The sequence below is a fragment of the Amblyraja radiata genome, chromosome 29 (assembly GCF_010909765.2).
Source record: "Amblyraja radiata isolate CabotCenter1 chromosome 29, sAmbRad1.1.pri, whole genome shotgun sequence".
NCBI classification, from domain to species: domain Eukaryota; kingdom Metazoa; phylum Chordata; class Chondrichthyes; order Rajiformes; family Rajidae; genus Amblyraja; species Amblyraja radiata.
In genome coordinates, this window is record NC_045984.1 from 32,390,886 (window position 1) to 32,410,256 (window position 19,371).

General features: G+C 49.9%; 1 protein-coding gene across 1 annotated transcript; it reads left to right on the forward strand.

The window, feature by feature from the left end:
- The first annotated feature begins 8,927 nt into the window (after positions 1–8,927).
- mpv17l2 (MPV17 mitochondrial inner membrane protein like 2) lies at positions 8,928–17,881 on the forward strand. Its single transcript, XM_033047215.1, has 5 exons — positions 8,928–10,372; positions 12,101–12,262; positions 14,967–15,043; positions 16,456–16,584; positions 17,595–17,881. The coding sequence occupies exons 1-5, from the start codon at positions 10,183–10,185 to the stop codon at positions 17,673–17,675; spliced, it is 639 nt and encodes a 212-aa protein (XP_032903106.1). The 5' UTR covers positions 8,928–10,182; the 3' UTR covers positions 17,676–17,881.
- Positions 17,882–19,371: the final 1,490 nt, after the last annotated feature.

A 19,371-nucleotide genomic window follows, 5' to 3' on the forward strand; every position in this document is an offset into this window, starting at 1 on the left:
TCCTGCCAGACGTGGATCTCAAGAGGGCAGAAGCAAAAAACCAGCGTCTCCTTCCCAGCAACGGCCCTCATTTATAACGTCGATGGGCGACTGCAAGGTGCGGAGAGGCTCCCCTGACAATGAGAGGAAGCAGAGACGTCGCTGAAGGAAGCGACTCTTGACAGAACAAACGGCAGCTAAAAAAATAACATGAACTGGGCAAGAGAGGTTGCTGCTCGTAGCAGGCTTGAATCTCTGGAGAGATCTCTACATCTGTCTCCTCAGATTCTGGTGAACCTCTACCGCTGCACCATCGAGAGCATCCTTACCAACTGTATCACAGTATGGTACGGCAACTGCTCTGTCACCGGTTCCTCACTCCCCTCCATTGAGTCTGTCCAGAGCAAGCGTTGTCTGCGGAGGGCGCTCAGCATCGTCAGGGACTGCTCTCACCCCAGCCACAGTTTGTTTACCCTCCTCCCATCCGGGAGGCGCTACAGGTCTCTCCGTTGCCGGACCAGCAGGTCCAGGAACAGCTTCTTCCCTGCGGCTGTTACATTACTTAACTCTGCACCTCGGTGACTGTCAGTCACCCCCCCCCCCCCCCCCCCCCCCCCCGGACACTCCTTCCCCCAGAAAAATTGCACTACTACGACTGTAGTAATAATAATAATAAATTTTATTTATGGGCGCCTTTCAAGAGTCTCAAGGACACCTTACAAAAATTTAGCAGGTAGAGGAAAAACATGTAAGGGGAATGAAATAAATAGTAGAGACATGACTAGTACACAAAGTAAAGACAGAATTCAATACAAAACACAATATGAGGCAATTAATGCACAGATGAAAAGGGAGGGGGACGTGGGGCTAAGGATAGGCTGAGGTGAAGAGATGGGTCTTGAGGCGGGACTGGAAGATGGTGAGGGACACGGAATTGCGGATCAGTTGGGGGAGGGAGTTCCAGAGCCTAGGAGCTGCCCTGGAGAAGGCTCTGTCCCCGAAACTGCGGAGGTTGGACTTGTGGATGGAGAGGAGACTGGCTGATGTGGATCTGAGGGACCGTGAGGGTTGGTAGGGGGAGAGGAGGTCAGTGAGATATGGGGGGGGGGGCAGATGGTGGAGGGCTTTGTAGGTGAGGACCAGGATTTTGTAGGTGATCCGGTGGGAGATGGGAAGCCAGTGAAGTTGTTTGAGGACTGGAGTGTATGTACGTATATATATTTATTGCTGGTTATTCTATGTTCACTCTTCTAGGGAGATGCGAACTGCATTTCATTGTCTCTGTACTGTACACTGCACCATGACAATAAACATTGAATCTGAATCTGAATCTGACGCTTATAGACACAAAATAGAGATGAAGATTGAAAGACACAAAATACAAAATGGAAGGGACTGGGAAGAGGAAGTAAAGTAAGTAACTAAGTGCGTTTATTGGCCAAGTATTCACATACAAGGAATTTGCCTTGGTGCTCCGACCCACAAGTAACAACATGACATACAGTGACAGTTACGAATGACTCAGAAAACACTGAACATTAATAATAATAAAACATTAATGATAAAACACCATCGATCAAGCATGTGAACCAACAAAATACCAGATCAAAGGGAGGCTACAGATTTTTGGCTGTTGAGTAGAGCAACTACTCGTGGTTAAAAACTGTTTTTATGTCTGGCTGTGGCAGCTTTGACAGTAGAAGGGTCTCGACCCGAAACATCACCCACTCCTTCTCTCCAGAGACGCTGCCTGTCCCGCTGAGTTACTCCAGCATCTTGTGTCTATCTTCGGTTTAAACCAGCATCTGCAGTTCATTCCTATGCATTTCCTTCAAGTAGCCCTTGCTTTCCCCTCTCTCTCCATCCCTCCCCCTTCCCAGTCCTCCGAGCAGTCTGATTGTTCCCCTGATGGCATTTTATCTCTGTTTAGGAAGGAACTGCAGATGGTGGTTTAAACCGAAGTTAGACACAAGATGCTGGAGTAACTCAGCGGGACAGGCAGCATCTCTGGAGAGAAGGAGTGGGTGATGTTTCGGGTCGAGACCCTTCTACTGTCAAAGCTGGAATGCTGGAGTAACTCAGCGTGTCAGGCAGCATCTCTGGAGAGAAGGAATGGGCGACGTTTCGGGTCGAGGCCCAAAGGGCCTCGACCAGAAACGTCACCCATTCCTTCTCTCCAGAGATACTGGCTGTTACTCCAGCATTTTGTGTCTCTCTTCAGTCTGATGAAGGTTCTAGTTTACATAAACAGTGTTACAATCGGTTATGCCATGTGTCAGCGTGAAACACTGATGGGTTTGGGAATGTGGGTGTGTGGTGGGGGTGTGCTGGGCCTTCATCAATGTGGGACAGCAGGGCTGAGGGACTATCAGAGTGTTCTAGTGAATGGGCTCAGGGTCACATTGAATCCACACCACCATTCCGAGCTGCCGGCTGCAACGGATTGTTCCAACACAGGCTCCGATCTTGCTCTTCCCCTCTACCTCTCTTTCTGTTGACCTGCCTATCTCCCACCTCCATTTTTTGTGTCTTGGAAGGAACTGCAGGTGCTGGTTTACACCGAAGATAGACACAAAGTGCTGGAGTGACTCTGCGGGACAGGCAGCATCACTGGAGAGAAGGAATGGGTGACGTTTCTGGTTGAGACCTTTCTTCAGACGTCTCGACCCAAAATGTCAACCATTCCTTCTCTCCAGAGATGCTGCCTGACTCGCTGAGTTACTCCAGCACTTTGTGTCTATCTTCGGTTTAAACCGGCATCTGCAGTTCCTTCCTAAACAGAGATAAAGTGACAACAGGGGGACAGTCAGACTTGTTGGAGAACTGGGAAGGGGGAGGGATGGAGAGAGAGAGGAAAACAAGGGTTACTTGAAGGATATGTGTAGGAAGGAACTGCAGATGCCAGTTTAAACCGAAGACAGACACAATAGACAATAGACAATAGGTGCAGGAGTAGGCCATTTGGCCCTTCGAGCCAGCACCGCATTCAATGTGATCACGGCTGATCATCCCCAGTCAATACCCCGTTCCTGCCTTCTCCCCATATCCCCTGACTCCGCTATTTTTAAGAGCCCTATCTAGCTCTCTCTTGAAAGTATCCAGAGAACCGGCCTCCACCGCCCTCTGCGGCAGAGAATTCCACAGACTCACAACTCTCTGTGTGAAAAAGTGTTTCCTCGTCTCCGTTCTAAATGGCTTACTCCTTATTCTTAAAAATGCTGGAGTAACTCAGCGGGACAGGCAGCATCTCTGGAGAGAAGGAATGGGTGACGTTTCGGGTCAGGACCCTTCTACTCTTCCCAGTCCCTTCTATCTTCAATTTTGTGTCTTTCTATCTTCTCTCAATCTTCATCTCTATTTCTGTCTCAGTTTCTGTCTTGCTGATTGGCCCATCACATTTCTGTGTCCTTTTTCTTGGCAGTAAGTGTCATTTGTGATTAACTCATTTTCAAATACCTCGTAAATGATTGCAATCCCTTCGGTTAACAGACCAAGAACTGCAGTTGTACAGGGCCCTAGTGAGACCACACCTGGAGTATTGTGTGCAGTTTTGGTCTCCAAATTTGAGGAAGGACATTCTTGCTATTGAGGGAGTGCAGCGTAGGTTCACCAGGTTAATTCCCGGGATGGCGGGATTGTCATATGCTGAGAGAATGGAGCGGCTGGGCTTGTATGGACTGGAATTTAGAAGGATGAGAGGGTATCTCATTGAAACGTATAATATTATTAAGGGATTGGACACGCTAGAGGCAGGAAACATGTTCCCGATGTTGGGGGAGTCCAGAACCAGGGGCCACAGTTTAAGAATAAGGGGTAGGCCTTTTGGAACGGAGGTGAGGAAACACTATTTCACTCAGAGAGTTGTGAATCTGTGGAATTTTCTGCCTCAGAGGGCAGTGGCCAAATCTGGATGCTTTCAAGAGTTAGATAGAACTCTTAAATATATGGGGATATGGGGAGAAGGCAGGAACGGGGTACTGAATGTGAATGATCAGTCATGATGACAGTGAATGGTGGTGCTGGCTCGAAGGGCCGAATGGCCTACTCCTGCACGTATTGTCTATAGTCTATAACGTTGATTGATACTGTGGGGTTTAACTGTGTAACGCTGCCACCTAGATGTCATTCTTGCACTTGTGAATTCAATCTGTTAGAATTAGGTCAAAAAGGCAGAGGATGCAAGAGGGAGAATTATAATGCTTGGAATTCAGGCTAGGAATTTGGGAATTTATGGATTATAGTGAGGTGATGGATGATCAATGGAATGCTCCCTGCTTGAAGCCTTTCCAAGATGAAATATTAAACCAAATACATTATTACATGGTTATTGTTACATGGTTAAATACATTATTAGGCATGGTGAGTCTGTGGAATTCTCTGCCTCAGAGGGCGGTGGAGGCCGGTTCTCTGGATGCTTTCAAGAGAGAGCTAGATAGGGCTCTTAAAAATAGCGGAGTCAAGGGATATGGGGAGAGGGCAGGAACGGGGTACTGATTGGGGATGATCAGCCATGATCATATTGACTGGCGGTGCTGGCTCGAAGGGCCAAATGGCCTACTCGTGCACCTATTGTCTATTGTCTTTTGTCTATTAAATCCCCTGAAAAACTCATTTGGCAACCTTCCATCTTCACCCATCATTACCAAAACATAGGAGGCTGAGGGATGATCTTATAGAGGTGTATAAAATCATAAGGGGAATAGATAGGGTGAATGTGTCTTTTACCCAAGAGTAGGGGAATCAAGGACCAGCGGAAGGTTTAAGGTGAGAGGGGAAAGATTTCATAGGAACCTGAGGGGGCAAATTTTGCACACAGAGGCCGCTGGGCATAGTGAGGATCGAACCCGGGTCTCTGGCACAGGAAGGCAGCAACTCTACCGCTGCACCACCTTGCCACTCTGGAGGACAGAGGTCTGGCTAACCAATTCAAATGGCAGATCTGCCAATCCCAGGAACTGATCTGATATATCTTTGCAGCACGCTCCCGCTACAGTAAGTTCAGTGGGCTTACGGAAAGAAGACCAAAATCATACACAAAATGTTTCAGATGTGGCCTGAGTAAGGTCTGATATATCATGCTGGGTAACATACACCCCAGCAGTATGAATATTGACTTATCTAACCAAGGAACCCTTGCTTTCCCTCTCTCTCCATCCCTCCCTCCCCCTCACCCTTCCTCGTTCTCAGACCAGTCTGACTGTCCCCCTGATTGAATCTTATCTCTGTATGCTTCGTTGTCAGCTTCCCCGAGCTAACAATAATCTAGTCTACATTTTCCTTGAACCTTTCCCCCTTAGTTCACACCTTACACTTCCTTATCTCTACGTTCCTTCGTTCGCACGTGTGCCAGACGATGGAGCTCGCTGTTGGCTACTGCCGTCGTCCAACATAGACAATAGACAATAGGTGCAGGAGTAGGCCATTCGGCCCTTCGTGCCAGCACCGCCATTCAATGTGATCATGGCAGATCATCCACAATCAGTACCCCGTTCCTGCCTTCTCCCCATATCCCCTGACTCCACTATTTTTAAGAGCCCTATCTACTCTCTCTTGAAAGCATCCAGAGAACCTGCCTCCACCGCCCTCTGAAGCAGAGAATTCCACAGACTCACAACTCTCTGTGAGAATAAGTGTTTCCTCGTCTCCATTCTAAATGGCTTACCCCTTATTCTTAAACTGTGTGGCCCCTGGTTCTGGACTCCCCCAACATCAGGAACATGTTTCCTGCCTCTAGCGTGTCCAAACCCGTAATAATCTTATATGTTTCAACAAGATGCCCTCTCATCCTTCTAAGCTCCAGAGTGTACAAGTCCAGCCGCTCCATTCTCTCAACATATGACAGTCCCGCCATCCCGGGAATTAACCTTGTCAACCTACGCTGCACTCCCTCAATAGCAACATGTTGACAGAATTGTCGCCCGGCACGTCACAGAATGCATCGCATCGTCGCTTCTAGGGATCGCCACGAGAAGGCTTCTGTCATGATCCCCCTATCTCTGTGTCTCCCGCTCTCAGTCTGAAGAACTAACTCAGTCCTAAACTAACCCAGGCCTGAATCAGTCCTGTCCGACATGTCTGAAGAAGGGTCTCTTGTCTAATAATAATAATAATAAATTTTATTTATGGGCGCCTTTCAAGAGTCTCAAGGACACCTTACAAAAATTGAGCAGGTAGTGGAAAAACATGTAAGGGGAATGAAATAAATAGTAGAGACATGACTAGTACACAAAGTAAAGACAGAATTCAATACAAAACACAATATGAGGCAATGAATGCACAGATGAAAAGGGACGGGGACGTCGGGCTAAGGATAGGCAGAGGTGAAGAGATGGGTCTTGAGGCGGGACTGGAAGATGGTGAGGGACACGGAATTGCGGATCAGTTGGGGGAGGGAGTTCCAGAGCCTGGGAGCTGCCCTGGAGAAGGCTCTGTCCCCAAAACTGCGGAGGTTGGACTTGTGGATGGAGAGGAGACTGGCTGATGTGGATCTGAGGGACCGTGAGGGTTGGTAGGGGGAGAGGAGGTCAATGAGATATGGGGGGGCCAGTTGGTGGAGGGCTTTGTAGGTGAGGATCAGGATTTTGTAGGTGATCCGGTGGGAGATGGGAAGCCAGTGAAGTTGTTTGAGGACTGGAGTGATGTGATGCCAGGATTTGGTGTGGGTGATGAGTCGGGCGGCTGCGTTCTGGACCAGTTGGAGTCGGTTGATGTAGGTGGAGCTGATGCCAAGGAGAAGTGAGTTGCAATAGTCCAGTCGGGAGGAGATGAAGGCATGGATGAGTCTTTCAGCAGCGGGCGGTGTCTGAAGAAACGTCGCCCATTCCTTCTCTCCACTGATGCTGCCTGTCCCGCTGAGTTACTCCAGCATTCTGTGTCTACCTTCGGTGTAAACCAGCATCTGCAGTTCCTTCCTTCACATTAAATAACCTTAAGGAGGTCTTTGGCCCTTTTTAGCTCCTTTTTACCGTTTTATCCTGAGCATTTATTGTGATTTCCCCCTACTAAACCCAGACTTTATTGCCTTCCTTTACAGTGAGCTGTGGTGGATGTCAGAGAGTGATTCAGTGTAGAAACACAGGCCCTTCGGCCCAACTCGCCCACGCTGGCCAACAATGTCCCAGCTACACTAGTCTCACTTGCCTGCTCTTGGTCCATATCCCTCCAAACCTGTCCTATGCATGTTCCTGTCAAACTTTCTTAAACGATGGGATAGTCCCAGCCTCAACTACCTCCTCTGGCAGCTCGTTCCATACACCCACCACCCGATGTTGGGGAAGTCCAAAACTAGGGGGTCACAGTTTAAGGATAAGAGGGAAGACTTTTAGGGCCGAGATGAGGAAATCATTTTTTACACAGAGAGTGGTGAATCTGTGGAATTCTCTGCCACAGAAGGTAGTTGAGGCCAGTTCATTGACTATATTTAAGAGGGAGTTAGATGTGGCCCTTGTGGCTAAAGGGATCAGGGGGTATGGAGAGAAGGCAGGTACAGGATACTGAGTTGGATGATCAGCCATGATCATATCAAATGGCGGTGCAGGCTCGAAGGGCCGAATGGCCTACTCCTGCACCTATTTTCTATGTTTCTATGTTTGTGTGAAAAAGTTACCCCTCGGATTCCTATTAAATCTTTTTCCCCCTTTCACCTTGAACCTATGTCCTCTGGTCCTCGATTCCCTACTCTGGGCAAAAGGCTCTGTGCATCTACCTGATCTATTCCTTTTTATGTTAACTTTTATGTAGTTGTGTGTCTTGTTGCTTTTTTTTGGTAATGACGGCACGGAAAAAATCAAATTCCTTGTATGTCTTTACATACTTGGATCATAAATTAATTACAATTACAATACATTAATTCACCCAACCCCTAACACTCCAACCCCCACCCCCAACCCAACCCCAACTCCAACCCCCAACCCCAAGGTTTCAGAACCATCTGAATCTGAGGAAGGACATTCTTGCCATAGAGGGAGTGCAGAGAAGGTTCACCAGACTGATTCCTGGGATGTCAGGACTTTCATATGAAGAAAGACTGGATAGACTCGGCTTATACTCTCTAGAATTTAGAAGATTGAGGGGGATCTTATAGAAACTTACAAAATTCTTAAGGGTTGGACAGGCTAGACGCAGGAAGATTGTTCCCGATGTTGGGGAAGTCCAGAACAAGGGGTCACAGCTTAAGGATAAGGGGGAAATCTTTTAGGACCGAGATGAGAAAAACATTTTTCACACAGAGAGTGGTGAATCTCTGGAATTCTCTGCCACAGAAGGTAGTTGAGGCCAGTTCATTGGCTATATTTAAGAGGGAGTTAGATGTGGCCCTTGTGGCTAAAGGGGATCAGGGGGTATGGAGAGAAGGCAGGGATGGGATACTGAGTTGGATGATCAGCCATGATCATATCGAATGGCGGTGCTGCTAGAAGGGCCGAATGGCCTACTCCTGCACCTATTGTCTATGTTTCTATGTTTCTATCTGGCCAAGGACAACCTGGAGGCGTCGCTAATTTGAATATTAATTTATGCAAAATAGCCAATGACGCCCGAATGGCCCAAGGTCCCGCCCACTGCGATTCCCGGCCTCCCATTGGGCGAGCCCGACGTCAGTCAACGCAGGGTGACGTCACCGCGCAGAGGATTTGTTGCACTGAGGCGCACACTTCCGGGTTGGGGGACACGTGGGGGGGGGATCTGACACAGGGAGAGAGAGAGGGAGAGAGGGAGGGAGAGAGGGAAGGAGAGAGAGAGGGAAGGAGAGAGGGAAGGAGAGATAGAGAGGAGAGAGAGAAGGAGAGAGGGAGAGAAGGAGAGAGAGAGGGAAGGAGAGAGAGAGAAGGAAGGAAGGAAGAAGGAGAGAGAGAGAGAGGAGGAAAGAGAGACAGCAAGAGAGAGGGTAGTGGGCAAAGAGAGAGGTGGAGAGAGAAGGGGAAGGAGAGAGAGAGGAACAGAGGGAGAAAGAAAAAGAGGAAGCAAGGAGGGAGAGAAAAAAAAAAGTCAGAGGAATAAAGAAAAGTAAAGAAAGGAATTGATTAGAGAGGGAGAGAGGGAGAGAGAGAGAGAGAGAGAAGCAGGGAATATACAGGGTGATAAGAGGCAGCTTGGGGGTGGTGATTGAGGGGCAGAGGGGAAGTGAGAAGGATAGCAGTGGGTACGAAAAGACTTAGACCCAGTGTAGGAGGGAGAGGCAGGGAGAAGGTCAAACTGCTGGGATTCAGGGCGCACGTGGGTCTGAAATAGGCATTCCAACATACAGGTTTGGTTAAAGGTGAGGGATATTTACTTGGGATAGGGAGACTCAAGTTAGAAACTGAAGTAGACAGTGCGATACAGAGGTGTGAGGAAGGCAGAGAGGAGCAGAGGGTGGGAGGGAGGTGATGGGTGGGCCAGGCAGATGTGTGAACTGAATTGAGGTGAAGGGAGCAAGGGAGGGGAGGGAAAGAAAGTAAGTAACACAAATAGGTGCCTTGAGACTGAGAGTTTAGCTCCTGCTTCAGTGTGGACTCTTTGACAGACCCTCAGTGTGAGGCTCTCTTGTAACTGTGGGGAAAGCACTGCAGAAAGATGCTGGTTTAAATCGAAGATACTAGACACAGAACGCTGGAGTAACTCAGCGGGAACAGGCAGCATCTCTGGAGAGAAGGAATGGGTGGCATTTCGGGTCGAGACCCTTCTTCAGACTGATTTATTTATTACTTGTAGCTGTTCAGGTACAACCTTTGGTAAAGGACACTCCTTAGACAGGGCACAGGTGCGATTCTAAATTGCCATTGTTAGAATTTAACTGGCATCCGACAGCAAGATTTCCATAGGATCACACCTTAAAAGTGGAAAAAAGTTATCAGCCAGAAAGAATTTTAATTGCCTGCTCAATTATCAATAATTCTCAATGTAGATTAAATATTAGATGTATGGATTAGCCTTTTGCAGCTGCCCAAGTTGTCAAGGCTAGATTGTAATCTGTAGTTTATGCTGTTTAACAGTTGTTGCCAGGGTTTGCTGGTCATAATTGCAAGGATTCAGGGTGACTTTGAGCAGCTTAAAATGGAGGCTGGAAGATTCTGTCAGCTGTGAGAGAGATACCACTTGGAGATAAGCTTGAAAGATTGGCCCTGGAGGTAAGGGCTTGTGAGGCTGTTCTCATTTGTCTGGGCCTTCAGATTTGCTCCTTCCCTCCCCCCCCCTCTCCTCCACAAACTCCCCTTGGTGCCAAGGATGTCTTCCCCCCCAAATCGGAAGCTGTTTATCCGCCTCATTGGCTACTGGAAGCCCCTGTTCAGTAGCAGGTATCTGCTGCTCACCAACACTGTCAGCTGTGGAGGTCTGATGGCAACCGGAGACATTATCCAGCAGACCCGGGAAATACGGCGGGATACTATCTCCCGTCGGGAATGGCCTCGCACAGGTAAGGAACGGACTTCTGAACCTTCGCCGCCGTTGTCGTGTATGCTCATCAGTTCCAGGAGCAGAATTGGGCCATTCGGCCCATCGAGTCTACTCCGCCATTCAATCATGGCTGATCCCCGTAACCCCTGACACCCGTATTAATCAAGAATCTATCTATCTCTGCCTTAAAAATATCCAATGACTTGGCCTCCAAAGTTGTCTCTAGCAGTGAATTCCACAGATTCACCACCCTCTGACTAAAGAAATTCCCCCTCATCTCCTTCCTAAAGGAACGTCCTTTAATTCTGAGGCTGTGACCTCTGGTCCTAGACTCTCCCACTAGTGGAAACATCCTCTCCACATCCACTCTATCCAAGTCTTTCACCATTCTGTACGTTTCAATGTCCCCGCTCATTCTTCTAAACTCCAGCGAGTACAGGCCCAGTGCCGACAAACGATCATCGTATGTTAACCCACTCATTCCTGGGATTACTCTTGTAAACCTCCTCTGGACCCTCTCCAGAGCCAGCACATCCTTCCTCTGATATGGGGCCCAAAACTGCTCACAATGCTCCAATGCGGTCAGACCAGCGCCTTATAGATCCTCAGCAGGAGTATCATGCTAGTGTGCGGCACATTGCAAGTGTACGGGGATCGCTGGTCGGCGTGGACTCAGTGGGGTGAAGTATTAAATCAAGTCACACTGCCGACGCCCCAGTGAAAACTGCCGTGTGATCTGTCCATACGTAGACAAAAATACTGGAGAAACTCAGCGGGTGCAGCAGCATCTATGGAGCGAAGGAAATAGGCACCGTTTCGGGTCGAAACCCAAAGGAAATAGGCAACGTCTCTTCAATAGCCCTTCAACATCTCTGGCTCTGACCCAGGCTCTGAGTTTATCACTAGCCAGCTCGGTGGCGCAGCGGTAGAGTTGCTGCCTCACGGCGCCAGAGACCCGGGTTCGATCCTGACTACGGGCGCTGTCTGTGTGGAGTTTGCACATTCTCCCCGTGACCTGCGTGGGTTTTCTCCGGGTGATCCGGTTTCCTCCCACGCTCCAAGTTGTAAATTGTCCCTAGTGTGTGTGTGTGTAGAACAGTGCTAGCGTGCGGGGTGATCGTGGTCTCGGTGGGCCGAAGGGCCTGTTTCCACACACGGCACAGTTTAAGAATAAGGGGTCGGCCGTTTAGAACGGAGACGAGGAAACACATTTTCTCACAGAGAGTGGCGAGTCTGTGGAATTCTCTGCCTCAGATGCGGTGGAGGCAGGTTCGCTGGATGCTTTCAAGAGAGAGCTAGATATGGCTCTTAAGGATAGCGGAGTCAGGGGATATGGGGAGAAGGCAGGTACAGGATACCGAGTTGGATGATCAGCCATGATCACATTGAATGGCGGTGCTGGCTCGAAGGGCCGAATGGCCTACTCCTGCACCTATTGTCTATGTGTCTATGTGCTGCTGCCTCAGAGCGCCAGAGGCCCCGGTTCGATCCTGATCTTGGGTCGATCCTGAACTCGGGTGCTGCCTGTGTGGAGTTTGCACGTTCTCCGTTTCCACCGGTTGCTCCGGTTTCCTCCCGCCTCCCAAAGAGGTCGCCGGGCTGTTGCCGAGGAGTCGGTCCCCTGTAAATTGTCTTGCGTAACTCAGCCGCACAGAGGCAGCATCTCTGGAGAGAAGGAATGGGTGACGTTTCTGGCCGTGGAGGGCATGTTTTCTATCGGTTCTGATGGTCCTTCCTCTTCCCGCAGGGCGCATGTTTATCACGGGATGTTTAATTGGTCCATTTGGCCATTACTGGTACAAGGCGCTGGACAGTCGGTTCCCGGGGAGAGGCATGGCTCTGGTGCTGAAGAAGGTGCTGCTTGACCAGCTCATCGCTTCCCCCATCTTCGGCTTAATCTATTTCACCGGTGAGTATCGCCTGTCCTTGGGGTCCCAGAGAGTCCTGGCCCCTCCCCCCCCCTATTCCCCCTGTCTCACCCCAGGAAATGGGGATAGGGTCAGGAGTGAACGTGTGGGAAAGAACTGCAGATGCTGGTTTAAACTGAAGATAAGACACAAAAATCTGGAGTAACTCAGCGGGACAGGCAGCATCTCTGGAGAGAAGGAATGGGTGGTGTTTCAGATCGAAGCCCTTCTTCAGAGTCAGTCTGGTCTGGATCCGAAACGACACCCATTCCTCCTCTCCAGAGATGCTGCCTGACCCGCTGAGTTACTCCAGCATTTTGTGTCTTTCTTCGGTTTAAACCAGCATCTGCAGTTCCTTTTTATTACATGTATCCCTGCAGGTCCATGTGCCAGTCTATAACCCTCTTGAAAGCCACTATCGTATCTGCTTCCACCAACACCACCACGCCTGGCAACGTGTTCCATGTACACCTCCACCCTGGCAAAAGGGTTCTGACTGTCTACCCTGTCTATACCCTTCATTATTTGACACACTTCTATCAAGTAGGCACAGCAATGCAAACTCCACATAGGCAGCATTCAAGGTCAGAATCAAACCCGGGTATCTGGCACTGAAACAGCTGCTGTTGTGCCAGATACCCGAGTTCAATCCTGACCTTGGGTGCTGCCTGTGTGGAGTTTGCACGTTCTCCCTGTGACCGCATGCCTTTCCTCCGGGTGCTCCGGTTTCCTCCCACATCATTTAAAATGATGAGAGGGATAGACAGAGTTGACGTGGAAAAGCTTTTCCCACTGAGAGTAGGGAAGATTCAAACAAGGGGACATGACTTGAGAATTAAGGGACTGAAGTTTAGGGGTAACATGAGGGGGAACTTCTTTACTCAGAGAGTGGTAGCTGTGTGGAATGAGCTTCCAGTGAAGGTGGTGGAGGCAGGTTCGATTTTATCATTTAAAAATAAATTGGATAGTTATATGGACGGGAAAGGAATGGAGGGTTATGGTCTGAGCGCAGGTATATGGGACTAGGGGAGATTATGTGTTCGGCACGGACTAGAAGGGTCGAGATGGCCTGTTTCCGTGCTGTAATTGTTATATGGTTATATTATATGGTTATCCCGAAGACGTGCGGGTTTGTAGGTTAAAGGTGAAGGGGAAAAGATTTAATAGGAATCTGAGGGGTAACTTTTTCACACAGAGGGTGGTGGGTTTATGGAGCAAGCTGCCAGAGGAGGTAGTTGAGGCTGGGACTATCCCAACGTTTAAGAAACAGTTAGCCAAGTACATGGATAGGAACGGTTTGGAGGGATATGGGCAAAAGGCGGGCAGGTTGGACTAATGTAGATGGGGTATGTGGGTCGGTGTGGGCAAGTTTCAATAGACAACAGGTGCAGTAGGCCATTCGGCCCTTCGAACCAGCACCGCCATTCATTATGATCATGGCTGATCATCCACAATCTGTACCCCGTTCCTGCCTTCTCCCCATATCCCCTGACTCCGCTATCTTTAAGAGCTCCATCTAACTCTCACTTGAAAGCATCCAGAGAATTGTCCTCCACTGCCTCTGTGGCAGATAATTCTACAGATTCACAACTCTCTGGGTGAAAAGGTTTTTCCTCATCTCTGTTCTAAATAGTCTACCCCTTATTCTTAAACTGTGGCCCCTGGTTCTGGACACCCCCAACATCAGGAACATGTTTCCTGCCTCTAGCGTGTCCAATCTCTTAATAATCTTACATGTTTCAATAAGATATCCTCTCATCCTTCTAAATTCCAGTGTATACAAGCCCAGTCGCTCCATTCTGTCAACATATGACAGTCCCGCCATCCCGGGAATTAACCCGGTGAACCTATGCTGCACTCCCTCAATAGCAAGAATGTCCTTGCTCAGTTTTAGAGACCAAAGCTGCACACAATACTCCAGGTGTGGTCTCACTAGGGCCCTGTACAACTGCAGAAGGACCTCTTTGCTCCTGTACTCAACTCTTGTTATGAAGGCCAACATGCCATTGTCTTTCTTCACTGCCTGCTGTACCTGCATGCTTACCTTCAGTGACTGATGTACAAGGACACCCAGATCACGCTCCACGCTGTATCACTCTAAGACTCGAAGTGGTCGGTGATTGTTGGGACTTGGAGAGGAAGGTTGGATGACTTGATTCAAGATTCAAGTGAGTTTATTGTCATGTGTCCCAGATAGGACAATGAAATTCTTGCTTTGCTTCAGCACAACAGAACATAGTAGGCATGAATACAGAACAGATCAGTGTGTCCATATACCATTGAATATATATACACACACACATAAATAAGCAGATAAAGTGCATTGGGCTATTAATGTTCAGAGTTTTGTCCGAGCCAGGTTTAATAGCCTGATGGCTGTGGGGAAGGAGCTATTCCTGAACCTGGTTGTTGCAGTCTTCAGGCTCCTGTACCTTCTACCTGAAGGTAGCAGGGAGATGAGTGTGTGGCCAGGATGGTGTGGGTCCTTGATGATGCTGCCAGCCTTTTTGAGGCAGCGACTGCGATAGATCCCTCGATGGAAGGGAGGTCAGAGCCGATGATAGACTGGGCAGTGTTTACGACTTTTTGCAGTCTTTTCTGCTCCTGGGCGCTCAAGTTGCCGAACCAAGCCACGATGCTCCCGGTCAGCATTATTGGAATATTGATCTGTGTGTGTGTGACGTATGTTTCCGTGTGTTCTTGCAGGGATGGGAACGTTGGAAGGCCACAGTGTCATGGATGCCATGAGGGAATTCCGCAGCAAGTTCTGGGAGTTTTATAAGGTACGGCCATGGAACAAAGAGCTGCTGCCCCACAGCGCCAGAGATCCCGGTTCAATCCTGATCTCCGATGCTTTCGACTTTCGAGATTCAGCGCGGAAAAAGGGCCTGTTATCCCACCGAGTCCGTGCCGACCAGCCATCGCCCCCGTACAATTAGCAGGGAGAGTTAGATCAGCCACGATTGAATGGTGGAGTAGACTTGATGGGCCAAATGGCCTAATACTACTCCTATCACATTTGACTAACCTGCACACACTAGGGATAATGTTACAACTTAACCAAAACCAAGTAAACTACAAAACCTGCGCGTCTTTGGAGTGTGGGAGGAAACCGAAGATCTCGGAGAAAACCCACGCGGGTCACAGGGAGAACGTTCAAACTCCATACAGGCAGCGCCCGTAGTCTGGATCGAACCCGGGACTCTGGCGCTGTGAGGCAGCAACTCTACCGCTGCCCCTTTTTAAAATGTTTATATTCTCTAGAAAATTAAAACGGAATAGATTCTCCACCGACTCTCGGTCTGAAGAAGGGTCTCAACACGAAACGTCACCCATTCCTTTTCTCCAGAGATGCTGCCCGTCCCGTTGAGTTACTCCAGCACTTTGTGTCTGTCTTTGACACGGGCGCAGTGGTTGGGTGTGCTGGGATACTGGGGGTCCCTTGTCGTGGGGGTGGTCCCCTGGTGGGGTGTCGCTGGTGTGGGGGGGCCCTGGTGTGAGGGGAGTTTGGCGGCGGGGGTGGTGTGGGGGGGTCCCGTGACGTGGGGGGGTCCCGTGACGTGGGTTGGTTCCGTGATGTGGGTTGGTTCCGTGACGTGGGGGGGAAAACGTGACGTGGGGGGGGTCCCGTGACGTGGGTTAGTTCCATGACGTGGGGGGGTCCCGTGACGGGGGTCTAGCACCAACTTGCGCTGCAGATGGACTGGACGGTTTGGCATCGGGGCGTGGGGGGTTCCGTGATGTGGGGGTCCCGTGACGTGTGGGGGGGGGCCCTGTGGTGTGTGGGGTTCCCCTGGCCTGGGTCTAACACCAACTTGCGTTGCAGATGGACTGGACAGTTTGGCGTTGGGGGGCGGGGGGGGGTCCCGTGACGTGGGGGGTCCCGTGGCGTGGGGGTCCCGTGACGTGTGTGGGGTCCCGTGACGTGTATGGGGGTCCCGTGACGTGGGGGTCCCGTGACGTGGGGGGGCCCGTGACGTGGGGGTCCCGTGACGTGGGGGGTCCCGTGACGTGTATGGGGGTCCCGTGACGTGTGTGGGGGTCCCGTGACGTGTGTGGGGGTCCCGTGACCTGTGTGGGGGTCCCGTGACGTGTGTGGGGGTCCCGTGACGTGTGTGGGGTCCCGTGGTGTGTGGGGGTCCCGTGACGTGTGGGGGGTCCCGTGACGGGGGTCTAACACCAACTTGCGTTGCAGATGGACTGGATGGTTTGGCCGGCCGCACAGATGGTCAACTTCTACTTCCTGTCTCCAAAGTATCGGGTCCTCTACGTGAATGTGCTCACGGTTGGATGGGACACCTTCCTCTCCTACCTGAAGCACCAGGTGAGTGAGCTCCAGTCCGCAACTTGCCAGAGGAGGCAGGGACAGGAATAGAGTACCGCTCCCTCTGAATTGTCCTGTCCCAAACTCCCAGAGTCAGAGCCAGTGAAGGTTGGACAGACAGCAGACTAATCTCTCCGTCTAATGTATGATGGGCAGTCGACAGCTCTGGGCCTGTAGTCTAGTTAACTTTAGAGATACAGCGCGGAAACAGGCCCTTCGGCCCACTGTGTCCGTGCTGGCCAGCGATCCCCCTCACTAACACTATCCGACACACACACTATGGACCGAAGACAATAGAACGTGGGAGGAAACCAGAGCTCCCGGTGAAAACCCACGCAGGTCACGGGGAGAACATGCAAACTCCGTACAGACAGCACCCGTAGTCAGCATCGAACCCGGGTCTCTGGATCTGTGAGGTCATGTGATAGAAGCAGAGTTAGGCCATTCGGCCCATCAAATTCTCTCCGCCACTCAATCGTGGCTGATCTATCTCTCCCTCCTACCCCCATACTCCTGCCTTCTCCCCATAACCTCTGATACTCTTCACGGGAAATTTGCTGGAATTTAAAGGATGAGAGGGAATCTTATAGAAACATATAAAATTCTTAAGGGATTGGACAGGCTAGACGCAGGAAAAATGTTCCCCATGTTGGGGGAGTCCAGAGCCAGGGGTCACACAGTTTATGAATAAGGAGTCAGCCATTTAGGACTGAGATGAGGAAAAACCTTTTCACCCAGAGAGTTGTGAATCTGTGGAATTCGCTGCCACAGAAGGCAGTGGAGGCCAATTGACTGAGTTAGATTTAGCTCTTAGGGCTAACGGAATCAAGGGATATGGGGAGAAAGCAGGAACGGGGTACTGATTGTGGATGATCAGCCGTGATCACAGTGCTGGCTTGAATAGCCGACTCTTGCACCTGTTTTTCTACGTTTTCTAAGGTGGCAACTCCACCACCGTGCCCGGCGTGCCGCCCGTAAATGCACGATTGTTTTCCTTTCTGCCTCCGCAGGTCCACGCAGAGAAAGCGGGCGAGATAGAGGAGGGGCCGGGGATGGAGCCGCCGGACCCCTGCATCGAAGATGACCAGTAGCATCGCGTCGAGGTCGGCTCGGAGCCTCCGTGGTTGCGTTCCGTGTCTGGAAACCCCTGATCAGGCAGTCGTTAGCCCCTGTAAACCAGGCACAATGCCTCCACCGCCCTCGGGGATGAATTGTCGTACGTTCCAGCTGCAATTATTTTTAGTAGAAATTTATATGGTTCTGAATTAGTGACAAATTAAATTATTCTAAGTATGACGTTAATGAGTATTGCGTTTAATACCCCTCACATTTCCTGTCCTGTGAAATGAATTCAGAAACACAGAAGCCAGTTTGTATAATAATCGGGTCATTTATTTTGTTAAGTCGTGTTAATTGAAGAGGGAATGTTGGCATGACTGTGGAGAGAAGCAGTTTCATCTATCGCCAAATACACTGAAGTAGAGTCAAAAGCTGCTTTTCTTTAGCGTGGAGACACAGCGCGGAAACAGGCCCTTCGGCCCATCGGGGCCGTGCCGACCAGCGATCCCCCCCCCCGCACACTAACACTATCCTACACACACTAGGGACAATTCACATTTACACCAAGCCAATTAACCCACAATCTTGGACGTCTTTGGAGTGTGGGAGGAAACCGAAGATCTCGGAGCAAACTCACGCAGGTCACGGGGAGAACGTGCAAACTCCGTACAGACAGCACCCTGTGGTCAGGATCGAACCTGGGTCTGTGGCGCTGTGAGGTCATGTGATAGAAGCAGAATTAGGCCATTCGGCCCATCAAATTCTCTCCGCCACTCAATCGTGGCTGATCTATCTCTATTGAGGGAGTGCAGCGTAGGTTCACCAGGTTAATTCCCGGGATGGCGGGACTGTCATATGTTGAGAGAATGGAGCGGTTGGGCTTGTATACTCTGGAGTTTAGAAGGATGAGAGGGCACTCATTGAAACATATAAGATTTTTAAGGGCTTGGACACACTAGAGGCAGGAAACATGTTCCCGATGTTGGGGGAGTCCAGAACCAGGGGCCACACACAGTTTAAGAATAAGGGGTAAGCCATTTAGAACGGAGACGAGGAAACACTTTTTCTCACAGAGAGTGGTGAGTCTGTGGAATTCTCTGCCTCAGAGGGCGGTGGAGGCCGGTTATCTGGATGCTTTCAAGAGAGAGCTAGGTAAGGCTCTTAATGATAGCGGAGTCAGGGGATATGGGGAGAAGGCAGGAACGGGTTACTGATTGGGGATGATCAGCCATGATCACATTGAATGGCGGTGCTGGCTCGAAGGGCCGAATTTTTTCGCTCCATAGATGCTGCCTCACCCGCTGAGTTTCTCCAGCATTTTTGTCTACCTTCGCTACCTGCCTCTAGCGTGTCCAAACCCTTAACAATCTTGTATGTTTCAATGAGTTTCCCTCTCATCCTTCTAAACTCCAGAGTGTACAAGCCCAGCTGCTCCATTCTCTCAGCATATGATACAATACAATACAATACAATACAATACAATACAATACAATACAATACAATTCAATTTATTGTCATTTGGACCCCTTGAGGTCCAAACGAAATGTCCCTTGAGGTCCAAACGAAATATGATAGTCCCGCCATCCCGGGAATTAACCTGGTGAACCTACGCTGCACTCCCTTAATAGCAGGATGGGACATGTGGGCCGGTGTGGGCAAGTTGGGCCGAAGGGCCTGTTTCCACTGTATGACTATCACTCTATGACTATCAGGGCTTCCTCAGATTTG